The sequence below is a fragment of the Bacillus rossius genome, chromosome 5 (assembly GCF_032445375.1).
Source record: "Bacillus rossius redtenbacheri isolate Brsri chromosome 5, Brsri_v3, whole genome shotgun sequence".
NCBI lineage: Eukaryota > Metazoa > Arthropoda > Insecta > Phasmatodea > Bacillidae > Bacillus > Bacillus rossius.
Window position 1 is genome coordinate 42,731,253 of NC_086333.1, and position 24,982 is coordinate 42,756,234.

The following is a 24,982-nucleotide window of genomic DNA, read 5'->3' on the forward strand; positions in this document are numbered from 1 at the left end:
GACTGGTTGAGATTCGTCCAGATCAACAGTAAGCCAATAGCAAAATTATCTAAGAGGTATAATTATGTGTTTGAATTCTAGCCTATCACCGAATGAATCCGCGAATTTTGCAGGTCTCTAGTAATGAGGAAGGGCCAGACATTACTTGCCCCCGGGCCCGAAGTGTCTCTCGACGGCCCTGTACTCCCTGGTCTGACGTCATGCCAACGCCAGAGCCCCAGATGACAGTGTGATGCATCGGCGGCGGCAGTCGACCGACGCGCGAGACGAAACGTCACCGACGCCAGGCTCCAACGCGCTGGGACCGCCCTCAAGGCCCTGTCACACCGTGCAAGCTTGGACGAGCAACTGGGTGACCGAGGGGTCCCAGTGATGTGAGAGGTATGGTTGGTGGGGCCGATGTTGGGATGGGTCTCCTCAATCTCTCGACCTAGCCGTGCGCTCACCAGTAACATGCTGCGATTGGAAATGGCGAATCTTTTTTCCCGGTTCTCGGAACCCATGTTTGGCACTGGTAACAGTGTCAGGCATGTAAAATACCCATCTTTCTCCTAACCAGGTCTACGCCCAAACGGGATTATTTGCCTGGGCGAGTATTGGTGAATTTACGAGGTGTGAACCTAATGTACATGTGCAAGCTTGGAGCACACTCAGAGGAGAGTCGCTCTGATGACGAGTGGAAGTGGTGAGGTACTTAACGCTCGGGTACTAGCCTGCACAGCTAGTAGAGGCGGATGTCCTCGGCTGGATCACGAGCAACTGGGTGACCGAGGGGTCCCAGGGATGTGATAGTTGTGGGTCCGTGTCGGTACCACTGGTCCCTCAGTGAGGGTCCCAGCACTGAGGGTAGCCTGGGGGTATACGGCGGGTTGATGGCTGGTTCAGTGGCGCCGAAGTTGGAATGGATCTCAACCTATCGACGTAGCTGTTCAGTTGTTAGAATCATGCCGCGATTGGCAATGGCTAGAGACCTGAAAAATTCGCGGGTTCATTTCGTGTTATGCTAAAATTCAAATAATTATACCTTAGTGCGGCTTCTGCCATTGGTTCACTGTTAATCTGGAGGACTGAGGGCCAATTAGAGACCCTCACTCATAGAAGTGTCGAATCACCGGTTACCCAGTCGAGACGACTCACAAGTCAGCAGCCAATGTATAGTTGGGATTTACCCGAGTGTGTAGAGGATATTGGAGTCTATCCTGAAGTTCATTGAACCAGCGAATTTTTCCGGTCTCTAGCAATGGCGTATCTATTTCCCGGTTCTCGGAACCCATGCCCAATATTTGGCTATACTAATTTGTACATGTAAAAGATCCACGAATCTCCTTTTCGGTTTATGACCTGACGGGATTAGATGGTGAAGGAGTATGTTGCCTGCAAGGTGTAGAGTGTAGACCTTAAAGATCTGTCAAGTACTTGTCGGTGATTGAGGGCTTCCCGAAGGAAGTGGAAGATCGGGGCTACAACCAAGGGCTAGGGTGCAGACAACTGTCTGGTTAGCTAAGCTTGATTGCGATTGGAAGGAGTGTATCTCCTTCTAGATTTGACCGCAGCCACATCTAATACAAAGCTCTGTTTGGGGCTGTGGTAGGTGATCCGGGAGGGGTCGTTACCACAACGCCGAAATACCACAACGCCGAACGTACAATAACGCCGAATACCATAACGCCGAATGCCAAATTGACCGCAACGCCGAAAGCTAGAAAACTGCAGTGTACCACAACGCCGAAATACAGTAACGCCGAAAAATGTTGCTGCGGGGAGGGGGGGGGGGCCACAGGAGCAAAATGAAAAACAACTGAATGCATTTGTGTGCTAACCTTACCTAACCTAACCTTTGTGGCAGTCCTGCAATGACATTTTTCGGGGTTAATATATTTCGGCGTTGTGGTACAGAGCAGTTTTCTAGCTGTCGGCGTTGTAGTCAATTTGGCATTCGGCATTATGGTTTTCGGCGTTATTGTATACGTTCGGCGTTGTGGTATTTTGGCGTTATGGTGAATCCCCATCCGGGAGTGTACAGCCGGCCCGAGCAGGGCGTAAGGGCCAGTACAGTGGTATGTGGTTGGCTGGAGGTGTAGGGGCGCCCAAGGCCAACTCCTCTCACATAGCAACGCCCCGGGCAGGGAAATATTCTCACTTAAGGGTTGATGACTCTAGTGCACGAACGGTGAACTTAGCTGCAATCTCTTAAATAAAGGATCTAGACTGTACAGAAGCTGGCTGTAACCCGACTCTACCTACAAAGGCGCACACGTCGAGACACAGGTGTGTTAGCCACATGCAGGCGAGGATAGCCTGAATCATTGTCAAATTTTTTCTCCAATATCTGACAATAATGTTGGGTAGGGGGGGGGGGGGGGGAGAAGTATTGGACGGAAAATGGCTTCCAATTTTCTCCATCAAATATATTTGAACAGATAAACCTCAAATATGTTTTAAATCATGTCCCAGTTAAATTTTAATTTTGTTCTATGTTATCTAAATCTTTCCAATTATTTTTTTTTTTTCAATTTTGAAATTAAATAATGCATTACAGTGCTGAACGGAATTTTTTTATCTTGTTATTATGTTTGTGCCTTTGTACATTTTTTGAACATGAATAAATTTTAATCTCAATAATACGCGTTACACAATTAAATTAATTTTTAGACTTTTTTTTAACTTATACAAACATAATTTAATTTTTATGCATAATTTTTTTCCGCATACGACATTCATATTAACATTATTTTAGTTATTTAACTTTAAACTCTTTAGTCGGCCATGTGCTCTTCGCCATTTGAAAGAATTAATTGAGACGGAAACCGATGTCATTTACGTTTTCGCTAGGCACGATTTTGATTGGCCGATCGCATCCAACATCCAACTTATTTTAGAACCAGTATTATATGAGAATAATTTTATGGAATCTCTCAAGTCATCCAGCATGTCAAACAAACATAGCTGCGCTAGTGCCGTTTCCGGTGACGTCATAACCCTCCTACTTTATTTGACACAGCATATTGGAAAGTGTAACAGGACCTTCAGAGCGTACACAGCGCGAGCAAGGCCCGACTGACATGGACGCTAGACTTCTAGGTGCATTAATTTTTCGCGCAAAAAAAAAGATCGCTCATTAAGAGTGCAATAAGTAGAGACCTGCAAAATTCGCGGATTCATTCGGTTATAGGCTAAAATTCAAACACATATACCTCTTAGATAATTGTGCTGTTGGCTTACTGTTCATCTAGACGAATCTCAACCAGTTATAAACCCTCAACCAAAGAAGGATCGAATCACAGACAAACCAGCTGAGACGACTTACAAGTCGGCAGCCAATGAACTTGCGTTATTCGACCGAGTGTACAGGGGTATGTGCAGTCTATCCTGAAGGCCATCGAAACCGCGAATTTTGAAGGTCTCTAGCAATATGTATGCACTAGCAAATGTTCCCTTGTAATTGTCGGCTTGTCTGTAAGAGACACCATTGCCCTATTTGGCCGGGCTATTCAGGACGCGTTTGCCCCCGCACTGGACGGCTGTGATTGGTGTGCTGGCAGTAGACATGCGCCTGAGATAAACCCAGCCGACCACGAAACACAGACAACACCACAACGTTTTAACACGCGGCTGTTCTGGAAATCTGTTCGCGAAAAATACATGCCCGTACCGATTTCTTATTTAAACACTTTATTTACTGAAAAAAAAAATAGTGTTAAAATAGTACAGACACTTTCATGCACTACAGTATTCATCGAAACTTCCTAGTGCCTTAGGAATGTTTATTAAAACAAATACTATAAGCACTTATTAAATGTGTGATATTGACGTTTATTAAGTGTATATACATAACAATGACAATAAAATAAATTCTAATAATATAAACTTGGAAATAAAGCAAGTCAATCCGGCGAGTAGGCTAGAAAACAAAACAAACATGTAACTTGTCGATAATTCTACAGATATATAAATTGGTAGCAGTGGTAAACATATCCCAATCATCACTTGTAAAGCATAACATTGTGTTTTATTACGAAACCACAAACAAGGGACCGCCAAAAATGTATTTATTTTTTGACACTCCAACAGGTTGAGTCAGCGTCGAAATAGTTCGGTCATCCTTACACGACTACTTTCTCGCTAAACGCAGACTTCATAGTAAATTCTCCACTAGTTGAGTCTGCACCAGTAACGGAAGCGTTCCCACTACTCGGGAAACAGCCTATATTTCAACCTTGAAAGGTATCAAGTAAGGACAACAGGTGATAACACCAGCTACGCTTTACAAGGTCTGTGAGATAACCACCGTACTATCGCATAATCCCAATAAATCCACGCTGTCACTAACACCCAAAAAAAGGGACAATTACAGTAACGTGAAACAACCATGAGTAACTAGAAAAACGGAAGCTCGTGCGTGATTTACGATCCTCTTATTCTTCCGTGTTTCGAAACAAGTTCGTGACTGTACCTAAAATATTACGTGTTGAGTGCACAAGGTGAGATTGGTGGTGAGATGTTATCAAATCGTTCCTTCGACCCAGAAATGCAAGATGAGATGCTACAAAACCTGTAATTTCAGCTGTGGCACTTACAGCTACTTCTGTTGGCCCAATATATTAGTGTGTTAGTGTGAAAAGTAATCAACTTTTTTTAATACACGTGTTGAAACTTTAATTGTGTTTATTTTTTTTTTCAATTCCTCCCTCTTCCACCCCCTTCCTCCGGCATCCACAAAAAATAATCCTGTATATCCTCAATTCCTTCAACCGACTATTGTGAGGACATCTAGCCCACAAGTAGAAATAAGTTCTTTCAAAGAGTAGCGTTATGTCAGTGAATAAAAAACAAATTCGTAGCCACACAGTCTTGCGTAAACTGTACACAAAAAAAATCTGTACTATTACAAAAGATTCCTTTGGAAACCAGTTGCCAAGAATAAGTTTGTAACACTACAAGAAATATATTGTAAATCTGTATAACACATGGCTATGGTTATTTTTGCATATTAAATAATATTTTTTTACGAGATAATACTGAGTATTTCTTAGAAAAATTTACACAATTTAATATCCGAATTGATTCCATTCAAGCATACTTTTTTAAAAATGGAAAATGTAATCGAATATTCAATAATTTGGCAATATTTTGTTTTTATCATGCTTATAAATGTGCGCAGTTAATACTGGAAAACTATTAAGAGAACGGTTTACAAATAACTAACTACTGGGACAACACAAAGCATGTCAGGGTGAGAACCCGAAACAAGTATTACTGCGAACACTATCTTGTAGTGATACAGTTGTTTTCATATAAATTTATTAATTTAAAAATTATCTTTAATTGTACGTGAATATTTTTGTTTCATTTGAAAAGAAAATCTTCAGTAAATAAAATGATAGTTGAGAATGAAAGAACAAAAACTTCAGCAACAATTTACTTTACTATCTGCAACAACAACAATTTATTATCTGCCAACCAGTCGGCCTTCGTTCGTGTAGATAGGAATACGTCACGTGACAGGTCGGCCCTGGGCTTGAGTGCCAATGTTTCTCTTTGGTTAGTGTCTACATTTTCATACGAAACACGTGTTACTAGTGGATATTTAGACTTTATCCATGCTCAAATTATTCATTCCCGGCCCTAAATTTTTCATGTGACAAAATTACAGGAATAGAGTAGGAAATACTGAGTTTGAGTCCCAGAAAAGCTAATTAATCCCGAATGGATTTTGTACAGTCTGCGACATGTAACTTGTATCAAATTTAACAGTTCACAAAAGTTTGTTGTTTTGTCAACGGTGTAAGTAAACAAACAGCATCAGATGCTTTGTAAGTGACAGTTAGGAAATAACTACCACTAAGATTAATTTTGAAAACTGTCAAATTTTAGACAAGGTACATGAAAAAGGTTATATCTGTAGCCTACTTTGATTTAATTTGTTCTCTAGCCTACTTTGTTTAGGATATGAAGTTACAAACTCAAGAATAAAGAGAATAATGAAGCAACTGCACATAATTACTTAATGTTAATTTGTTCCCGATAAGTTGTCAGAGCGACGAAGAATCATTCAAATACACAAATGAAGACACGCAATTTGGAATGTCTTCATAATGCGGCGTTACTATTCACACAAATTGAATGTTCAACACTAAATCCATAATTTACGCAATTCAGTTATGTGACCTTTGTAAAAGGTTAAGGTGAAGTTAACAATGATGGTAATTAACGTACAGTTATTGTTTCTAACAGCATAATGTGAAACCACTGAAACACCGGTTTTAAAAAATGTATAAAAACTCGATGTACCTATAACGAATCTCCATCATTATTTCTTTTTTTAAATAGAGATATTTTCAGAACATTGTTCGGCAGGTTGGCAATACATGGCGTGGAACACTGCTCTTCCGATGTATCCCACAAGGAAGGAACCAACGCCTTCTTGAATAAAAATCGCACAACTGTCCAAACTGCTTACGACGATAACATAAAATCAAAATTAATTGAAGCAGGTCTGAAATTAGTACACTACGTTTGTATACAGGTTTGGTATTTCCCCCACACAAAATAAATAAAGTCCGTGTATTAAACTGAGTAACTAGGAAAAACTGATAAAAATTTAAGGAAAACTTGGAAATACCTGGAAAAACTTACGAAGCAGAGGAATGTGAAAGCAGACAAAAAGACAAGTTTTTTATATAGTTATTTAGACTGTTCGTGTTTAATCTAAAAACGCTACAATTTATAAATTTTTATTGGTATGTACTGGTAACCATATTTGTTTTAAAATTCTAAATGAATTTTAATTTTTTTTATTAAATATAATTTTACGTAACTTTATATTAATGTTAATACAGAGTAATACAAAGGCACAAGGGACAAAAACTTTGACTTTTATCAAGGTACCTCAAAATTTTAAAAACAAATGCCTTAAAAACTATATTAACCCTCTTTATATGGTAACTGTGTGAAATAGAGGCAACACATATCAGATAAAGCTATCTAAATCTCTTAACGAGAATAAATCCAAAAAATCCTTTTGAAAATAAAATGAATTTGGCTTGTTGTTCTAGATGCTTTCTACTGACCTCTGCACTCAGGACGCTTTGGTCATTAAAAAATATTGCTCAATATTTTTGAACTTTTTTTTTCCCTTAAGGCGTTCCAGATTCTGTCAAGCTGTTCAAGGAATGGTGTCACAAATAAATGTCCGTGGTCTTGAACGAATTGAAAAAGGACGTAACTTCTAGAATCAGCTAACGAGGCGTGCAGTGTCTGTCTCGCTGTTTGAGTCTTCGGGGGTTTCGAAGTTGCTCTTCTGGGGAAGATACGGCGCGGCACCTTTGTGGCGGCCGTGCTTACAGCGCCTGTGTCTGGCAGGCGGCGGAGCTAGGTACTACAAAAGGAATACAACAGGCCTGCGCACGTGTGTTGCTGTCTGCTTGTCTCGACACAACAGCGCTGAGAAAACAAAACAACGCGCAAGCTTTAGTCACAAGGCATCTAGATCAAAAATTTATTTGAAAAAAAAACAGTCGTAGAGGTAGGCCTAATAAACTATTTCCATAAAAAAAATTGGTTGTCTGTACAGTCGGTTTACGGACGATAGTTTAACGTGACAACGTCATAACAAAACATTGATGAAATTATTGCTTACTTTTGTGAATAAAATTGAATAATTTTTATTGAATTATTACTATTTTGTATGGATACAAAGAAGGAGTGAAATGAAATCTACAATTTAATTGATAAATTTACTTTTATTTGCACTCATTAATTCAAATTTGTTTATTACTTTAACGAAGAGATTATTTTAACTATAACTTTTATACATGTTTGCTATTTAACTTCTTCCAATCTGTGTTATTCTGTTAAGGATAGGACGATGATAGGAAAAGTAGGAAACGAATGGGAGTGTTTCAAGTTTAATGTGCCTCGAAAAAGTCAAATCTATGGTTGTTCCAATCGAGTGGAAGAGAGATTTTGCGCCACGGACTATGCAGCAATGCTAGGAGGAACGGGCTAGCAAAGAACAATGAAAATGTTACATTGAAATGCATGAAAACAGAATTACGCCACGGACTCGGTCGCAATGCTAGGAGGTTCAGGTTAGCAAAGAGCAATATAAAATAAGCGTAACGGGACACAGCGAAACGGGAGAATGTGCGTAACGGGACACTTTTTCGTGCGTGCAGCCTGCGTTCATCGATTTATTAGACGTTGTCACGTCAAAAAACAGATTTTGCTATTTTGACAAATAGATTATTAAAACCTTTTATGCAATACATAAAGATGGTCCAGAAGTCTCTAGAATATTCCAAAACTAATATTACCTTCTGAAATCCACACGTGCCTGAAGGCCAGGACAAAAAAAAAATGAACAAAAAAATGTGAGCGAGTCTTTCAGTACTCGGTTACGAGCAAATTAATTTGTGCTCTCATGTTGCAAATACACATAATAAGAAACTGGACACGAAATTTAACGTAGAACTCTTAAAATATAATGCCAAGCGGGATAAATATATACGCAAAGTGTGTTTTCAATTACATTTATAGACGTGAATAACACGTAGTTTCAGCTCCCACCGCTAGAACATCGTTGCCGGAGCAGTTACATAGATTATCGAATCATTTTATTGGCACACAGAAATTTTTGACTGTGTAGTAAAACGGCTCCGATAAAAGCGAAAAATACTTGAGGAAATACTAAATCCCCGGCTTTAGACTTAATTTAAAAAAATGATTAAAATACTGTTCATCTTGTTAAAATTAATTACACAGTTAATATTATAAAGTTTTCCTTTGGCTTTTTGAACATTGATTCGCTCCATCCGCCACAGATGGCAGCACCGTGGATACACATTTCCGTTCCCAGAGAATTCCGTTTCATTCTCGAATCACTCCTACCAAATGCTGTGCACCGAGGAGCTAAGTAAGATGTTACACATCAAAAATATTTAAGATTTGCAACGTTCGAAACGAGCGAGAACGTAAACAACACTGAGATTGACTGTTGCTAGTCTTACATTTAGTTATTTATACAAATAACTATTCTTTTTATTTAAATGTCACAGGTACACGTCAAACAGGCGCCAGCACAGCATTCACCGCAGGAGCGGAGCAGACATGTTTTGACCAGCACGGCGCGCCGGCAGTACGGGAGGAGCAGTTAGAGTATCGTTGTAGCAGTGCACTTTGCACCGATACTATCAGAGACTCGCGCGACCGATGGCTGCATGATTGTGGCTGATCGTTAAGCTGGGTGCACGATTGAAAAATATAGCAGTAGCAGTAGGCCGTGCCCACAAGAATTGACCGACATGTTTTCGAACCTACTGATTCACAATAGCCCATAGGTCGGTCTTTACGCATAGGAGGGACATGAATATATTTTATTTCTGTTACGGACGCACGGCGCAACAGCCGGTAAGAGTAGATTTAGATGCCATTTTGGCGGGGCTAGAGAACTGTTTATATTTATCAATCAATTTGTGGCAAAAAATTGTCAATATATCACAACGCTCAGATGTAATTCCTGCTTTAATAAAACGTCACTAACAATTAATGTAAATGAGGTTATAAATGTTTCGTGGTTAGAATGGTTAGCTAAAAATTTTAAATTAACCAAATTAATTTATATTTTGAAATACTATGTTTACAAACTACTGGTCAGTTGTCACGAGATAATTATTTGGTAGTTAATACAGTTATTTACTAACACTACCAGCATACACATCCCGTTATTTTATTGGATATAATTAACAGTAAGATTTCAATTGTGAACCGATTTAACACAAGTCGTTTGCATGGCCTGCTATGCAGTTGTTAATGTTTATAAATTGTAAACCCAGCTTTATTCGCTTGAGGTCTTTCTGACGTGTTAGCTCACCGGTGGTACAAATGCCAGGTGTGTATTTCGCGGGAACATTTGACTGCTTGTTGGAATTCGACACACTGCTATCAAGTTTGAAAAGCCTATGTCATAATTGGCTATGCTATGCTCTTTTCGCACTTTACAGGACCAATCATAATTAGAGCCACGGAATTTTCGCGGATTCATTTAGTCGCAAGCTAGAATGCAAACCTCCACACTGTCGCACTGTGTTCATGATTGGACCGCAGTTATCTGGACACGCCCCTCTACGACCGTGAGCCAACGATCACCAGCTAGGAGAGAAGTAAGCGAATCAGGTAGTGCCAAATAACAAGGATAAAAATATTCTCGCTAGAAATCAACCAATGGGAAAGTAAACATGGGTCGAGCACACCTATAACTTTGAATTCTATCCTGAGACCAGAGGAATCCGCGAAATTTCCGGGACTCTAATCATAATGCATTTGCTGCACCATGGAAGGCCCTTGATAGGCACTGACAAATAACAACGCCCTGTTGAAAAGTCGCTCTACCAACCAAAATAATAATTCCGGGATACAACGTTTTGAGAAACATCCTGGCGCGGAACTTTCTAGAAAACGGTTGTTTTGTTTGACAGGGTTTTCGTGTCACACGATTATGATTATGCACAGAGGTTTGTTTAATGTGACAGGAACCATGGGATGCTCAGAGAGACCCGTAAATATTGCGGGTTTATTTGTTGCCGGGCTAAGCTTCATTCATATGTATTCTTTGTCCACTTTTGCTTTTCTAAAGGCTGATTTCTTTAAACGCGTTGTGGCGATTCAGTCACTCAATCGCTAGCTGGCCCACAGTTGTAGAGGGGAGTGCAGAAATAATTGTTATCAAATCGTCAAATCATTCCAAAGGACATGTTTGCAGTCTACTTTGCGAACGAAAGGAATCTGCGAAGTTTCTGGGTCTTTACTTATACGTAAGAGCAGGCATTTTTCGCGAGAAAACAAAACTGAAAGCCCATTAGACTGCAATGCGGTATGCCCACACAAGCTGTTTCTTCCTTGCAATTGGCAGTCGTCTGCAAGAGAAGTCGTTGCCCTATTTGACCGGGCCATTCAGGACGCGTTTGCTTCCGCACTGGATGGCGGCTGTGACTGGTGTGCAGAGAGTAGACATGCACCTGGAATAAACCCAGCCAACCACCAAACGCGGACGATGCCGCAGCGTTACGACACACAGCTGGTATGTTAAATCTTTTCACGAAAAAATCGCAACGGTTCGAGTCATAAGTTTTTGACTCATGGATAGAGACCCGTGAATTTCGCGGATTCAATGACCTCCAGGATAGACTCCAATATCCTCTACACACTCGGGAAAATGCCAACTGTTCATTGGCTGTTGACTTGTGAGTCGTCTCGACTGGGTGGCCTGTGATTCGACATTTCTATGAGTGAGGGTCTCTAATTGGCCCTCAGTCCTCCAGATTAACAGTGAACCAATGACAGAAGCAGCACTAAGGTATAATTATTTGAATTTTAACATAACACGAATAGAATCCGCGAAATTCACGGGTCTCTACTCATGGAACACACGACCCTCGCAACACGAGAGCGACGCGCGTTGCAGGCTCGCAGGTGTGTCCAGCAACGGCGCAGAGCGGCGTGCCGGTAAAATGCACCCGGGGGAAACTGGCGGGTCGCTCGCGCACACAACAACTTGCACCGAGGCTGAGGAGTTAAGTTACTCACCGGGTCGCGACAGCGGGGATGCGAACGCGTCCAAAAACAACTGCAGCGAATCACCGCGGGCCTCGGCCAGCCACCTCGCCGCTGTCTCGCCAGCACCTCCTCCGGCCATGCGCGCGACACACACACTGGAAGGGAACGCGTGCTGCACGGGGGCCGGTCAGGTTTGTGGTGGACGGGAGGGAGGGAGGGAGAATGAGAGACGCTAGCGCCGGCGGCGGCAACGCGGCGAGTTAGCGGCGCGAGCCAACCTCCCCCTCTCCGCTCCCACCCACCAGTCAGCCTCATTCACCGCCGTCTGGCGACGTCGTGTCGATAGTACGACCAGTCGGTCGCCCGCCGCAGTGTTGCCACTTCCGGAGCGTGCGCGACCGCGAGTCGAGGTACTTTTTTTTTTTATTAACCGTCGACAGCTTTCACCAACAAGGAGCAATAATCTTTATCGGTACTTTTTTTTTTAGCTTGTTATTCACAACTAGTTAGTTGTAAGGCGCCTAGGCTTCCGTTGCGAAATAATGAATATAACAAACACTTTAATTTCATTTACACGAATTATTTGTTAAAAATTTAACATATTTTAATATTATGCAAATGAAAATTCTTATATATATATATATATATATATATATATATATATATATAATATTAAAAAATTACAAAAAGTTGCAATTAATTATGAACCTTCTGGAAAACTACATTGAGCGTTGATTGTCTCTGATCATTCAATAATCTTCCTTTCTATGGATTCGATTCAATATTCACTAGGATGGCAACCATATTGGCAGTGCGATTCGTATGAGTGTGCTCAATTGAGAGTTCGCGACAACATTAGCATTCTACAATTTAAATGTGCCTTAACATCTATTCGCGATCAGTTTAATCCTATCAGCGCTGGAAAACTGACACAACAGTGGTTGGTAGATTCATATTTGTAAGTGGAGGCCAACAACTTGACTTATGTTAAACAGATATACGCGGCAAATTAAGCCGCGGCTCGCAATTTTATAACTGAAAAATGCTGAAACTATCGGCTTCATCAAAATTTGCATGCATATTATCTTTGCGTCACGGACTCGGCAGCAATGCTAGGAGGAACAAGTTAGCAAAGAGCAACGAAAATGTTACACTGTAAGCGTATAAAATTAGAATTCATGCAGCGTTACAGGTCAGTGAGTCAGTGATGAGCGTATTTATATAATAAATCACATACTTTTTAACCAAACAAATAAATAATACGCCATTTCTGATTTATACTGTATGTCACAGAAACAAATTTAAGTATCGACAACAAAGATGAACACTCCAATACACGGATGATAAGTCAGAAACAGCTGATGTTAAATATTAAATGCCTAGACAGCACAGAGATTATTGGCTTGCTATTTGCCAAAGAGAACTGACATATTCAGCGGATATAAACCAGACCACGAAAGTTTTTATTAACAAGTAGAAATCTAACATAGACACGTTTTTGTTTACGTTGTGAAATGTCAAGAAGTAATTTTAAGCAGAGCATAGGTATTGAATCTAAACTCATACGCACAGTGGGCTATGAGATTTTGTAATTTCAACAAATCTACAGCGTCTTCCGCCGTGACACACGTTTTTGGTCTGTATCATAATTACTTAGTTTGTACTTTTAAAGTCATACAGGCCTTAAAAACTGAGTTCTTAATAATATTCATTTTCTTAAAACAAAAGATATAAATTTCAAGTATGCACCGAAAGCAATGACAACTATGTAATCACCGTGAAAGTTTCAATCATCACCCTACATATCGATTGTTAGTTTGTTGAATTTCGATCTTCTCTCTACACATATCTATGCATAGATTATTTTGATTGGTTAAACAGTAACATTATGATACTATTCTATGGTAACGCGTTGGAGATAAAAGAACATTATAAAGTCGCTTAACAGAAGTTTTCGTATTTTTAAGGCAAGTAAAGATTTTTGTTAAGTTGACGTAATATTCTCCTAAGCAGTTTATTACGTGGCGCAGTTGGCTGCACAGAGATCTGGGTACGAGTCCCGGGTAGGGCATGCGTGTATAACTCCATGCGAGGTTTCTTGGCTCGTGAGCTTTAGATTCGTCGAAAGTGATACAAACTATTTAAAACAACATTACGGAAATATAAATTTATGGTTTACACTGTATGCCACAGAGAAAAAATTTAAATATTGACAAAAATATGAATACATCAACACACGGAGGGAAAGTCAGAATCCGGCGATGTCACATGTTAAATGCCTAGACAACACAGATAATTCCGTGAAAGTAATTTAATTAAAATCTGTATACTACGAAACTGAAGGACACAGTTATGCAACAAGAACAGAAAACAACGACCTTAAACAATATAGCGACGTATCAGTCGGAAAGTGCAGCCGCCGGGGTGCTGTCATAACTTAGAAACACACAACTTAGAAACACAAGATAGAATCTTTTAAGTTATGTATGTTCTAAGTTATTACTTTCTAAGTTATGACATTTCTAAGTTGTGTGATTTTGCAATGTGTGTTTCTCAGTTACGTGTTTATAAGTTATGATCGTTCTAACTTATGACAGTTCTAAGTTACGTGGATTTTTTTGAGGCTTCTAAATTATGACTGTTCTAAGTTGTGTGTTTCGAAGTTATGTGTGGTTCCCCAGCCACCGTGTTCAGGGTGAAATTCTTCAAAAGACTGCTTCATGCATCTAGGGCTCGCAAGCCGAGAAATAGCAGAGAATAGCCGCGAAAAAGAATACCTATTGTAGTCGTTGCTGTGGTGTGACTTCAGGAAATTTTTACATAGCTTTTCGTTTGATTGTCCATAGACTCCAAAACCATCGCTATCTCAAAAAGTTTATATATACCTATATATACACCTATATATGTGTGTATATATACATATTCCAGCTGATGTAACCGTGCTTCGCTCAGAAGAGTACCTAAATGCAGATAACTTTCGCATTGCTCTTTAGTATACTGTATAATTTTCATAGGCTGTAAAAATTTAAAAACAAATACTACTTTTATGAATTTTTAGCGCATCTGTGTGTCTGTCTGTGTATTGCGTTGTCACGTCTATTGTCACTTTATATATAGCTTAAATTGTATGTTTGGTTTTAAGTTGTTTGTGCAATTTGTTTTATTTTGCTTATTAAGGTATCTTTTTATGTTTGTTTTAGTTGTCATTCCGTAAATGGCCTCCAGCTGTAGTATGGCACGTAAAAACCAAACCAAATAAATAAATAATGAAACTGAATCGAATTTTAAAAAATCCCCAACCCACCTCAGTTCACCCTCTTGGGAATTAAGATTCGTATAATTACTTCTAAGTGGATTTTCGTAGAGCATAAGATACATACCTGCCAAATTTCAAGATTTTAGGTCCTATAGTTCCAGGATTGTCTCAGTCACTAAATTCCTTAACCCAGATTCCTTCATCACATTAAGAGATGATTTCCGCTAAATAAAATCATTTCCATACTGATACATAAAATACGAAGATGTAAAATCTCAGTCAAATTTTTAATGGGCGAAATCTGACCAAACGTGTAGAGATGGGGAAGGTTTCTTGAAAAAACAGAAAAATCACTCAGCTAAGTTTATTTCTCATCCGTTTGAGGTTATAAAACCTCGTAAGAGTAATACCAGAAAACTTTTGCCTACATTAATTTTCGATACGACACACCATTATTGCTTATAGAAAAAAAATTCAACGGAGTCATGAGGACTGTCGACAGAAGTGAAAACGTTTTCGCAATTTTTACGAAAAAATATTATCACACAACAAATGTGTTCTATCACGTTAGTAAAAAAAACTCTTAAATTACTATAAAATACGCATTGCATAGTAATTTTAGGTATTAAAAAATAAATAATGATTTTCTTAACTTTTAGGTTATATTGCTACAAAGACTCCGTTTTCTTCGTTATTCAATCTATATATCTATATGAGAATATTAATATATTTTATACTCACTTTTTACTGCACAGTAATCGTATACTTAAGATTTAAAAGCGCAATAAGTTATACTAATAGGAACAGATATAGTGTTACGGTTAACACGTCACGTGACCATGTCTATGACGACTTACATGAATTTACTCCCTATCATAACCTAAACATATTTCGTAAATGCATCGGCCGGGTATTACACATTCTCTTCTGATATCTTTTCTTAAGACCGCAATCAATGTAAACCAAATAATTGTTAAAATAATTATTATTACGTACCAATAATAACTATTAAATTAATAATGAAAATTATTACGTATTAATTGAATATACTAAACGCAGCGACACAACAGCGAAGAGCAGCTGACTGTATCTTTCTCGCTCGGGTACACTCGGCGGTCCCGAGTTCACCCGATCGAACCTTTCACCTCAGAGCGTGACGGATCAGCCTAACTTACTACCTACGAAAAAATGTGTGTGCGGTGCGCCAAAATAAGTTTTCACTTCAAAAACAGGAGTTGAAGGACCAAACAAATTCATAACTTCCGTAGAGGGCATAGGTACTATCTTATCCTGTCACAATCCTTACAATACTATTATCTAAAACTTTTATGTCAAACGTTTTGATTAGACTAACCATAACTGTAAGGGGTTCAATAAAAGCGGGTTGAAATGCAAAAAAAAAAAAAAAAACATAATTTACTTACTGTGTACTTTATGAAATCCTTGGACATTGTTACGAACGCGGGAGACAAGACCGCGATGCCAGGTACGGAGCTGGCTGGCGGCCTCGCACGGTCACTGACGTCATGCGCCATCCATTGACGTAAGACATGCCACACGCGTGCCTGCCCGGATTACAAGGGTCGTTGATAACGCCCCCCCCTTCCTCCAACACTCCGCTCCCCGCGCGGCGCCCTGCCTGCCCCGGGCGCCGGACAGCCTGTGGGAACTCCGCGGGCCATCGCGCGAGCTGCCGACGCCCTTCTCGACGCTTCGGGTGTCGGGTCGGCGCGGGATGACGCGACTGGCCCCGGCCACGCTCGTCACTTCTAGAAGAGCGCCAGGGTCTATATAAGGTGAACGCCGGCCTCCGAGGGTGACTCGGTGAAGGGAAATGCGACGGCGGCGACGAGTGCGACGAGGGTTCGGCGACGGAGGTCCACGAGGGGAGCTGCGGCGAGAGTTGCGCGAGGGGTGCGGTGTGTAAGGACTTGAGATACTGAGTGCGAGTAATTGATTAGTAGGCATTTTAAGTAAGATTATGCATTAGTGTTGTAAATATTAGCAGTCAATAAAACTGTGAAAAAAAATAATTGGACTATCCCTATACGAACCCAGTTCTTCCCACTCTACGATTATTAAAATCGTAACAATATTTATTTAAAGCTTTCTAAATACTATCTAAAACTTTGTTCTGAAACAATGTTTGATACAACTAACCTTTACAACCGAGAATGGAGAAGAAGAAAAAAGGGGTTGAAGGACCAAAAAATTTCATAACTTACTTAAATGTGCGCTATCAAATACGTTCCAATTTATTGTAAGCCTTACAAATTACATATAACACTTTTGTAACTAACCAGTTTTGATTATACTAACCATTACTACAACCACTTTCAGCTTATGTTAAATGTTATATGCTCGGACAGAGCATAAAATTATGTGAATGGAATTTAATCAGGAAAAAAATTACAGCATAGGCGAAAAACGATACAGTTGCAACAAGAAGAGTAAATACAGATGAACAACAATCCTGGACAATACAGTGACGCACAGATGAATCCAACGATGAATCAAAACAGATAATCTGGGTAACACAACGACGACAGTACCGATGGATGAACTCAGTAGGCAAAACAGTTACAAAAAATTACCTGATATGGTTTTTTTTTTACGTGTGTTTAACGTATGCCCATCATTATTAACCGTTCAAAGTACGTACTCGTTTTCTTTTTTGTTATCCTTAAGAAAGCAATGAAACGATATTTATAAATTAAATTAAATTTGAGTCGTGGTGAGCAGCATTTGGACACGGAATATCACGAAGGTTCAATTTAATCCGTAGGTTTTATTGTCTGTTTTATAAGTCATGTAAAACTAATTGTCGAATTGAAATTTGCCTGCACATTTGTCCTGTTTAGTTCTACCAATTTTTTTCCATAAAACGAAATCAAAGCAGCTGATGAGAATGGAAAGCTAACTCAACTTATCAAAAGGAAGTTGACTTCTTTTCAAGCTGCCGTTGATTGCCGGGATAAATTTTCTTATTTGTTGCCTGGCAACGGTACCGTTCGTTTGGCTTCACTTGAACTGGCAAGAAGCCTACGTTTCACTAACCTCCGATCAGTACTAAACAAATTCGAAGTTCGCCGCTCGCTCATAAAACTTAGCGGTCGGAATAAAAATAAATAAAATTACCATTTTGCAGAGAACTCACGTGTTTTCACAATTTTAAGGGCATTTTGTCTGTCGCTGACCCAACACTTGTTCTTAATCTTTCATATCCCGCTCTGCCGAAATATCTTGCGCCAATGATGAGACAAGAAGCAGAGCAAAAGAATAAGGCTTTTGCTATCTTAGGTATCATGCATGTTGTGCATGCCAAAAAAAAAATATTATTTTATTATTTATTTGTGCTTTTGCGTCTACACGACTACTATATCATCAAAGACAGAGAGATATGCAACATGAGTAAGATTGGTTGGGTAAGGAACCGGTTTATTACATCCATTAAATTTTTTTTAACGTAAATGTAGGTACATGTTTGCTCAAGATATGAACTAAACTTGTAATCAAATATATGTTTATGTGTCTTCTAATCTTCCCGAAGAGAAGGATAAAAAAAAAAGTGAAGACAGAAAGAAAATGATGCGCAGAACAAAATTTAAAAAATCACGTCAATGTTTCTATCGATTGCAACACAACGCAACCATTGCTAAAGACAGGAAGAACGGCCACGTCGAGAAGACTGTCATTCACTCGTTAAGGAGCTGTCTGTTCGGGAAGGTCGACGGGGACGGGAAGCGCGGAGCTGCCTGTGGGCGGGGTCACCGCCGCTCCGGTGGAGCGTGCAGCGGTCCCGGTGACCGGCAATCAGCAGCGCAGGTACTTCCCGGCGGCGTCGTCCGCGCGCCGGCGACCTCCGAGGTCACGCGGTGGGCAGCCCTCCTCCCCCCTGAAGGCCAGACACCGGGTCAAGAGAGATAGAGAGAGAGAGAGAGAGAGAGAGAGAGAGAGAGAGAGAGAAAACACGGTGGGCACGCGTGTGGGGTGACCAGGCCCACGCGTCGACGGGCTATCCAATTTGGGCCTCCAGACAGACCCGTTGACGCGGGGGCGAAGCCCCTCTCGCCCCCTACCCAACCCCCCTTCCGTCTTCTTTCCAAGGGCCGCAATGACTTAAGGGCCCCCCGCAAAACCCGGGCCCACGTGCGGTGTGGATGCAGAGCTGCGGATAGAACGATGCAATTTGAAAACTGGTCAGGATGTCCATATGGTGACTTTTTACGGCAAGTCCTCACGAATGCGCTGAGGGTGGATTGGGCAATTGCGGCAAAGTTACAAGTTATTGCCATGTATTCAAACCCTACAAAGCTTCCAAATAAACCAGTAACCCTAAACTTTACCCGACGTTTAAAACGAAACAGTTTTTTTTTTCTAAAATATACCTACTTTTATATGAAACTCCCGTTTAATCCAATGTTAATGACTGGGACAACTACTACTAGCGCCGTTAGTTCGCAGGCTGCCGCGAGCTTCACTGAGCGGATGAGCCACGCCAAGGCAAAGGATAGGAAGTTGCCAGACCTGTCTATATTACCGTGCCTTGAAGGGAGTGGCAATGTTGGCAAACCTGCGTGCGCGCAGCGTATCGCAGCGCCGTGAGTAAAAGGTACCATACAACACGAAGGTTCTGGGGAACTCTCGAACGCTGCACATCGGCATCTACCAGCGTTTTGGCTCGCGCATCACACGCGTCTTCGCCTCTACGCGCCAGGCACAGAACTGTAGTGCAGTCCTCTCGTCGGTAGCGCGCCTCTACGGGACTTGTAGCGGTGACTCTATCCCCAATAATATCGTAGTGTAATATTAAATTTAAAGTCTCCCTATAAGTGCCTATCCTACTCACTATACCGTGCACAACATTTTTTCATGCATAAAAACGCTCGTGAAGACACCCGCATCTGCTGTCCAAAAAATTACATGTTACAAACGACCCAGGGGGGGGGGGGGTAAAGAAATCTTACGCACCTCAAATTTGTTATATCACCTTCTAGTCATACATACTTTTAATTGATAACTAGTACTGTCAAATTAACACAGTACCTCTATTGTATTAGTTGTTTGGTAGCAAAATTCTGTCACAAAATACTTACACACATTTTTCTACTATTTTTAAACACACAAGTTATCATTGTTTTGAAAATATTCTTGACCTTTTTCCGCTATCAGAAAACAGTAAATATCTGGAAATAAAGGTTGGGTGAGAAAAAAGTTACTATTGTGATAAATTTACAAGGATGGCTTTAAAATGATAGCATAACAGCAAGAAAAAAATAGCTTAATCGGGGTCATTGGAGATATTTTAGGGTTAAAAGTGATGCACTGGAATGCTTTAATTGAAGGGGAAAAGGAGTATCCCGAGAAAACCAATCAGGCTCTCCAACGTCCACTAAATTTTTCTTTCCAACTTTCGGGGAAATCCTAGTTCGACATAGGTAATCGTCAAAATGTGCATTTACAGAGTACAAGTTTACAAGAGCTAGTACTGCTTCTAGCCAACACGCACATTAATAAAATGCAATTGTCGCTGCTGCAGAAAACCACATGATGTCTCGCTAACACTACAGTCTATCGAGTTGGATGCTGACTCACTTCCAAGTGAGCACGATCAAACGTATCAAGATGCTGAAGATTGTGGAAAATGGCAAGAACATTGACGTAGCATTGCGATCTTGGAGCCTGGAAACGTATTCTGGCTTGCCTCAAAATCAATGTATTAGCTGGATAGTAAAGTCCAGCTTAGCTACGGAAAAACCAAGATACATTATCGCCGGGCTTCAGACTGGAAGACCGTTCAATGCAGGTGTGAGCCACTCCGTGTTCGATAAATGCTAAATATGTAAGTAAAAATATTAATAAACACCGAAATCTACCCGTACCTGGACATGAACATGGATTTAAAAATGGAAAATTCCTTCTCGCATTTCAAAAGCATGCCAATTTTTAACAAGTGTACTATGGCCGCGTATAGTCACCGATACTTAGTCTCGATAGTTTCAAGAACAAGGCTTCGTTAATGGTGTTTGAAGTTTTCAAACATGATCATTGAATAAATTCAAACATCATCGACTGTAGGATCTAGATATAAACGAGCGGAAATATTCCACCAAACACTTATGCTTGCTGTATAATACTTCACAATCAACGTGCATCGTACAATTTTCGAGACAAGCTTGTTAATTTTCTCACATAAAAACTGGTGCGTTTGAGAGGTAAATTTAGTTACGACCAAGCAATGCTTACGTCAATATGTAGTGCATCCTGCAAGGTTTCCAGACCCAAAACGGATTTGTTCTCAAGGAGATTGCCATTACCTACGAAGACGATGGCAGGACTCCAACCCACACATTTCGGCCTCCGTATCCTTGGAAACTATTGGACAAAAAAGTAAATGGTTCAACGAATAGCTTTGAAAATATTAGCACGGCCTGCAGTGAAACGAATGTAAAATTCCTTACTACCAAGTGAAAAACACTCTTGACTATTTGCTGCAACAAAATCTGCGTACCATCATTTACATTGCCGGGCCCGAGCAGAAGAAATGGCTGAGCAAATTTTGTGACGGAGCAGCAGAAATTGTCGACCTGCAGACCGACTATGTCTGTCCTTCCCTGCGCAAGCTTAGCGCAATGAATGGCGAGCAGCCTCAGGTCTGTGACAAGATTGAACGCGAATGAACATGTGCCTTGCGCAACTTGCAGCTAATGTGGAAATGGCTCTCCGAGTGGGAATAGACTTGTTTGAGCCTGCATGTATGAATTCGTGCAACGGTTCGTGTCTTCAATTGCCCGACCTGCATAATGATGGTTCCGTTCCATCCTGCCAATGTGTACGTTAGTGTATGTCCTAGCTTCAGCAGTGTCAGGCACAGCTACTGAAATGCCGGATATCTACTCACATATACGGTAACCAGCGATGAAGACACTGAACACTGGTGGTTTTCGCACTTTTCTCTGCCCTATGAATCGACTCAGCAGCTGCTAGAATGCTGCGAATTGCGACGTCTATTACATGAGGCTGCACACGATACTACCAGCCAGCAGTGAAGAAGTAGTCCTTCGTCACATTCAACACAAAACTGTACAGGTGAAGACTTGTTTCAACCTGTTACAACCTGCGATGCATCTACGCAGACGTCCAAACGACATATCGCCCTCTGTCTGTGATCCTGTTCCAACAAAAACCATGTCAAAGTCATGTCGCAGACTGTAGTCACAGACGTCGTCGTCCATGTTTCTCCAAAGTAGTCATCGCCGAGAGAATTGACGAAGATGACCAGTCGGTTACCTGTGTTCTTGAACCCTAGACCAGTGAACCATTTGGAACCGGAGTTGACAAAGCAGTGTCTGGAGTTGTCGAGGCAGTCCGTGGCAGCATCAGAGACGCTGTTTACCTGGTACCAGCAATTTAACCAAATAAAAATACTTTTTATTAAAAAAAAAGAGGAAATGGTCGCTTTTTTGATTCGCATATTAAATTGGTAACTGCGGGTATATGAGCGAGACCCAGACGACGGAACCCTCAGTTCGTTACTGATTACAGTGATGTAAAGATAGTCTAGTTTGACTCGTCTGACATACAAGTTTCATATTACGACTAGCTGCAGTACCCAGCGTTGCCCGGGCTGAACACAGGGTGAAGGGGAACTGTTTAGAGATCAGATATAGTTAGTAATTGTCTTCTTAATTTGAATGTCAAGTGTGCAAAATAATTTATATCACTTTCAGATCCCGACAGATGTTGTTCTGCCAGTTTATAGTTATTTACCTGGTCTGTATGTAATCTAGACTCTATAAAGCAATATAGAAAAAAACTTAAAAATAAGGGATTTCTAATATTGAAAAGATTCCATTATCTAGCTAATGCTCGGTATGCATTGCAATGCCTCATTCAGTTTTGTTTTGTAATATGTTTGAAGTAGTTACACATATACAAATAATCTATACATGTCTCTAAATATATATTTATCGCTATCTACATCTATAGTCCTATATATCTATGTATCTCTCTATCTGTATGTATCTCTTTATATCTACATATATACCTCACACTATCTCTATGTATTTTATATGAGGGTACTGATTGCTTCGTTGTTAATATCACACGGGTGTTTTTTACTTGTATGGGAAAATTAAGAATGATAAGGCATCTAGTGCGTGGCAACTTCTAGCGCCTGCGGCATTGTCAACACACACTTTGTACGTGTACTGCATGTTGTATCTAACCCCCTCCAACGCATTTGATTCTAAATTGGATTTTTAGTAAGGATCCCTAATGTTATTGATAATATAATATAGCCTATAGCCTTCCTCGATAAATGTTCTATCCAACACTGAAAGAATTTTTCAAATCGGACCAGTGGTTCCTGAGATTAGCGCGTTCAAACAAACAAACAAACAAACTCTTAAGCTTTATAATATTATTATGGATATTCTTGTGAACTCGATGACGATGTCTTTACCATCTTTAACGCAGAATTCGATGGAAGTTTTACCATCGACGACGCAGATTCTGGCGATGGTGAGTCTGACAACTACGCATAAATAGATTGAATGTGTACCATCGACGACTGAGATCTCGATGTCAACATCGTAAGCGAGGACGAAAATACCGTTGGCATCGTCTATGAAAGCTTCGAAGGCCTCAATGGAAGTTGTACCATTGACAGAGGATATCTCGATGGAAATTATGCCATCAGCTGCAGAGGTCATGGTCTATCATCGTCGTCGGGGACCCTGATTGCAGCAACGCCGATGGCAACTACATTCCGATTGCTACGGTGCTACCAGCCGCAGAGATCCCGGTGGCAGAGATATCAATTGAAGGCGTACCATGGTAACTGACAGCACGAGAGGAAACTTCCATACAGTGTCTTCAGCAGCAAAGAAATCGATAACCAAGGAAGCAACAACTGATAGTGTTCCATCACCAACTTCACCTGCTGTGACAACTTCAAAAACTTCAAGATTTGTGATTGTAATAATAACTCTAGACGTTTTAAATATCAGTGCAACATGATTTGTAGCCAATTTAAACTCTACAGAAACTTGAAAAGGCACATCAAAAAAGGACATCAAAGACTGGACGCATATTCAATAGGACGAAAATGTAACTTCTGTGGCAATATGTTTACAAACATGTTCAGTGCAAGGCATTGCAAGGCATCATGAAATTTATTACTGTCCTTTTAACTAAACTGAGAACTTTCAGCTGTGTGCTATATATATGGTAATCGACTGTCATGTGGATACTGCCTTGAAATTACATGTCAAGACATACAAAGGACTCGTTTCGCACTCCAGGAAGACTGAAGAAACAGAGAAATGCTGAAGACTTTAATAACTCGCTTGTTTGTATTTGCAGTACTAACTAAAATTTACATAATAACGTTTATTAGTAAAAGAATTAATTTTTTTAACCAGGCACTTTTATAGTTAAATTTTAAATTGAGGTGATATTTCATTAAATAAATAACTTTAGGCTAAAAATACTTTCTTGCATCGATGAAGGATCGCACCGAGTACACGAATCCATCAAATAAATCATTATTTTAGTTAATGATATTTTAAATAATAATTTTTGGTAACTTTTTCCCGTATTTTTAGGTTAATAATTACAGATTTTTAATATGGTGGTCCAGATGGTCGATGATATGGTGATTGGTACTACTGCACTCTAGCGGCTAAAAAAAAAAAAACAATATAATGGTATTGCACACTCTAGCAGAAGAAAACAAGATGTCGGATCCAAGATGACTGCCATGATGTTCCATTGGTTGAGAGTAGCATATGCCTTGGTAGTAGTCAGTCCATTTAGAGAAAATTTTTGGGAAGTTGTTAATTTTTTCTTCACAGCATCCTGCAACTCGACAATTCACTCGATCATGTAAAGGGTAGAATTACGCTTCATTATGATGTCTTGAATGAGCTTTTATTTATTTTTTAAATTTAAAACTTTTTTAAATTTCAACATGTTTCTCAAGTTAAAAGCAGACAAGTTTAATTATTCGTAAGTTATGTAATAGCCTGCAGTAAAAATTTAACAAAATTCTGTCAACTTTATTTATAATTTATTAAGTATAAAAATATCTCCTAGCATTGAGAGGTTTTAAAAGTGATCAATTTGTGAAATTATACTATAAATGCTTTTCTTCAGTAGAATAATTGACGT

General features: G+C 40.1%; 1 protein-coding gene across 1 annotated transcript in view; it reads right to left on the reverse strand.

The window, feature by feature from the left end:
• The window catches only part of LOC134531738 (uncharacterized), a 618,769-nt gene extending 607,065 nt beyond the window's left edge, over nt 1-11,704 (reverse strand). The window contains exon 1 of the mRNA XM_063367605.1: nt 11,584-11,704. Within this exon, the coding sequence (XP_063223675.1) occupies nt 11,584-11,692 (109 nt within the window). The 5' untranslated portion in view covers nt 11,693-11,704. The remainder of the gene's footprint in view (nt 1-11,583) is intronic.
• Between the last annotated feature and the right edge of the window lie 13,278 nt (nt 11,705-24,982).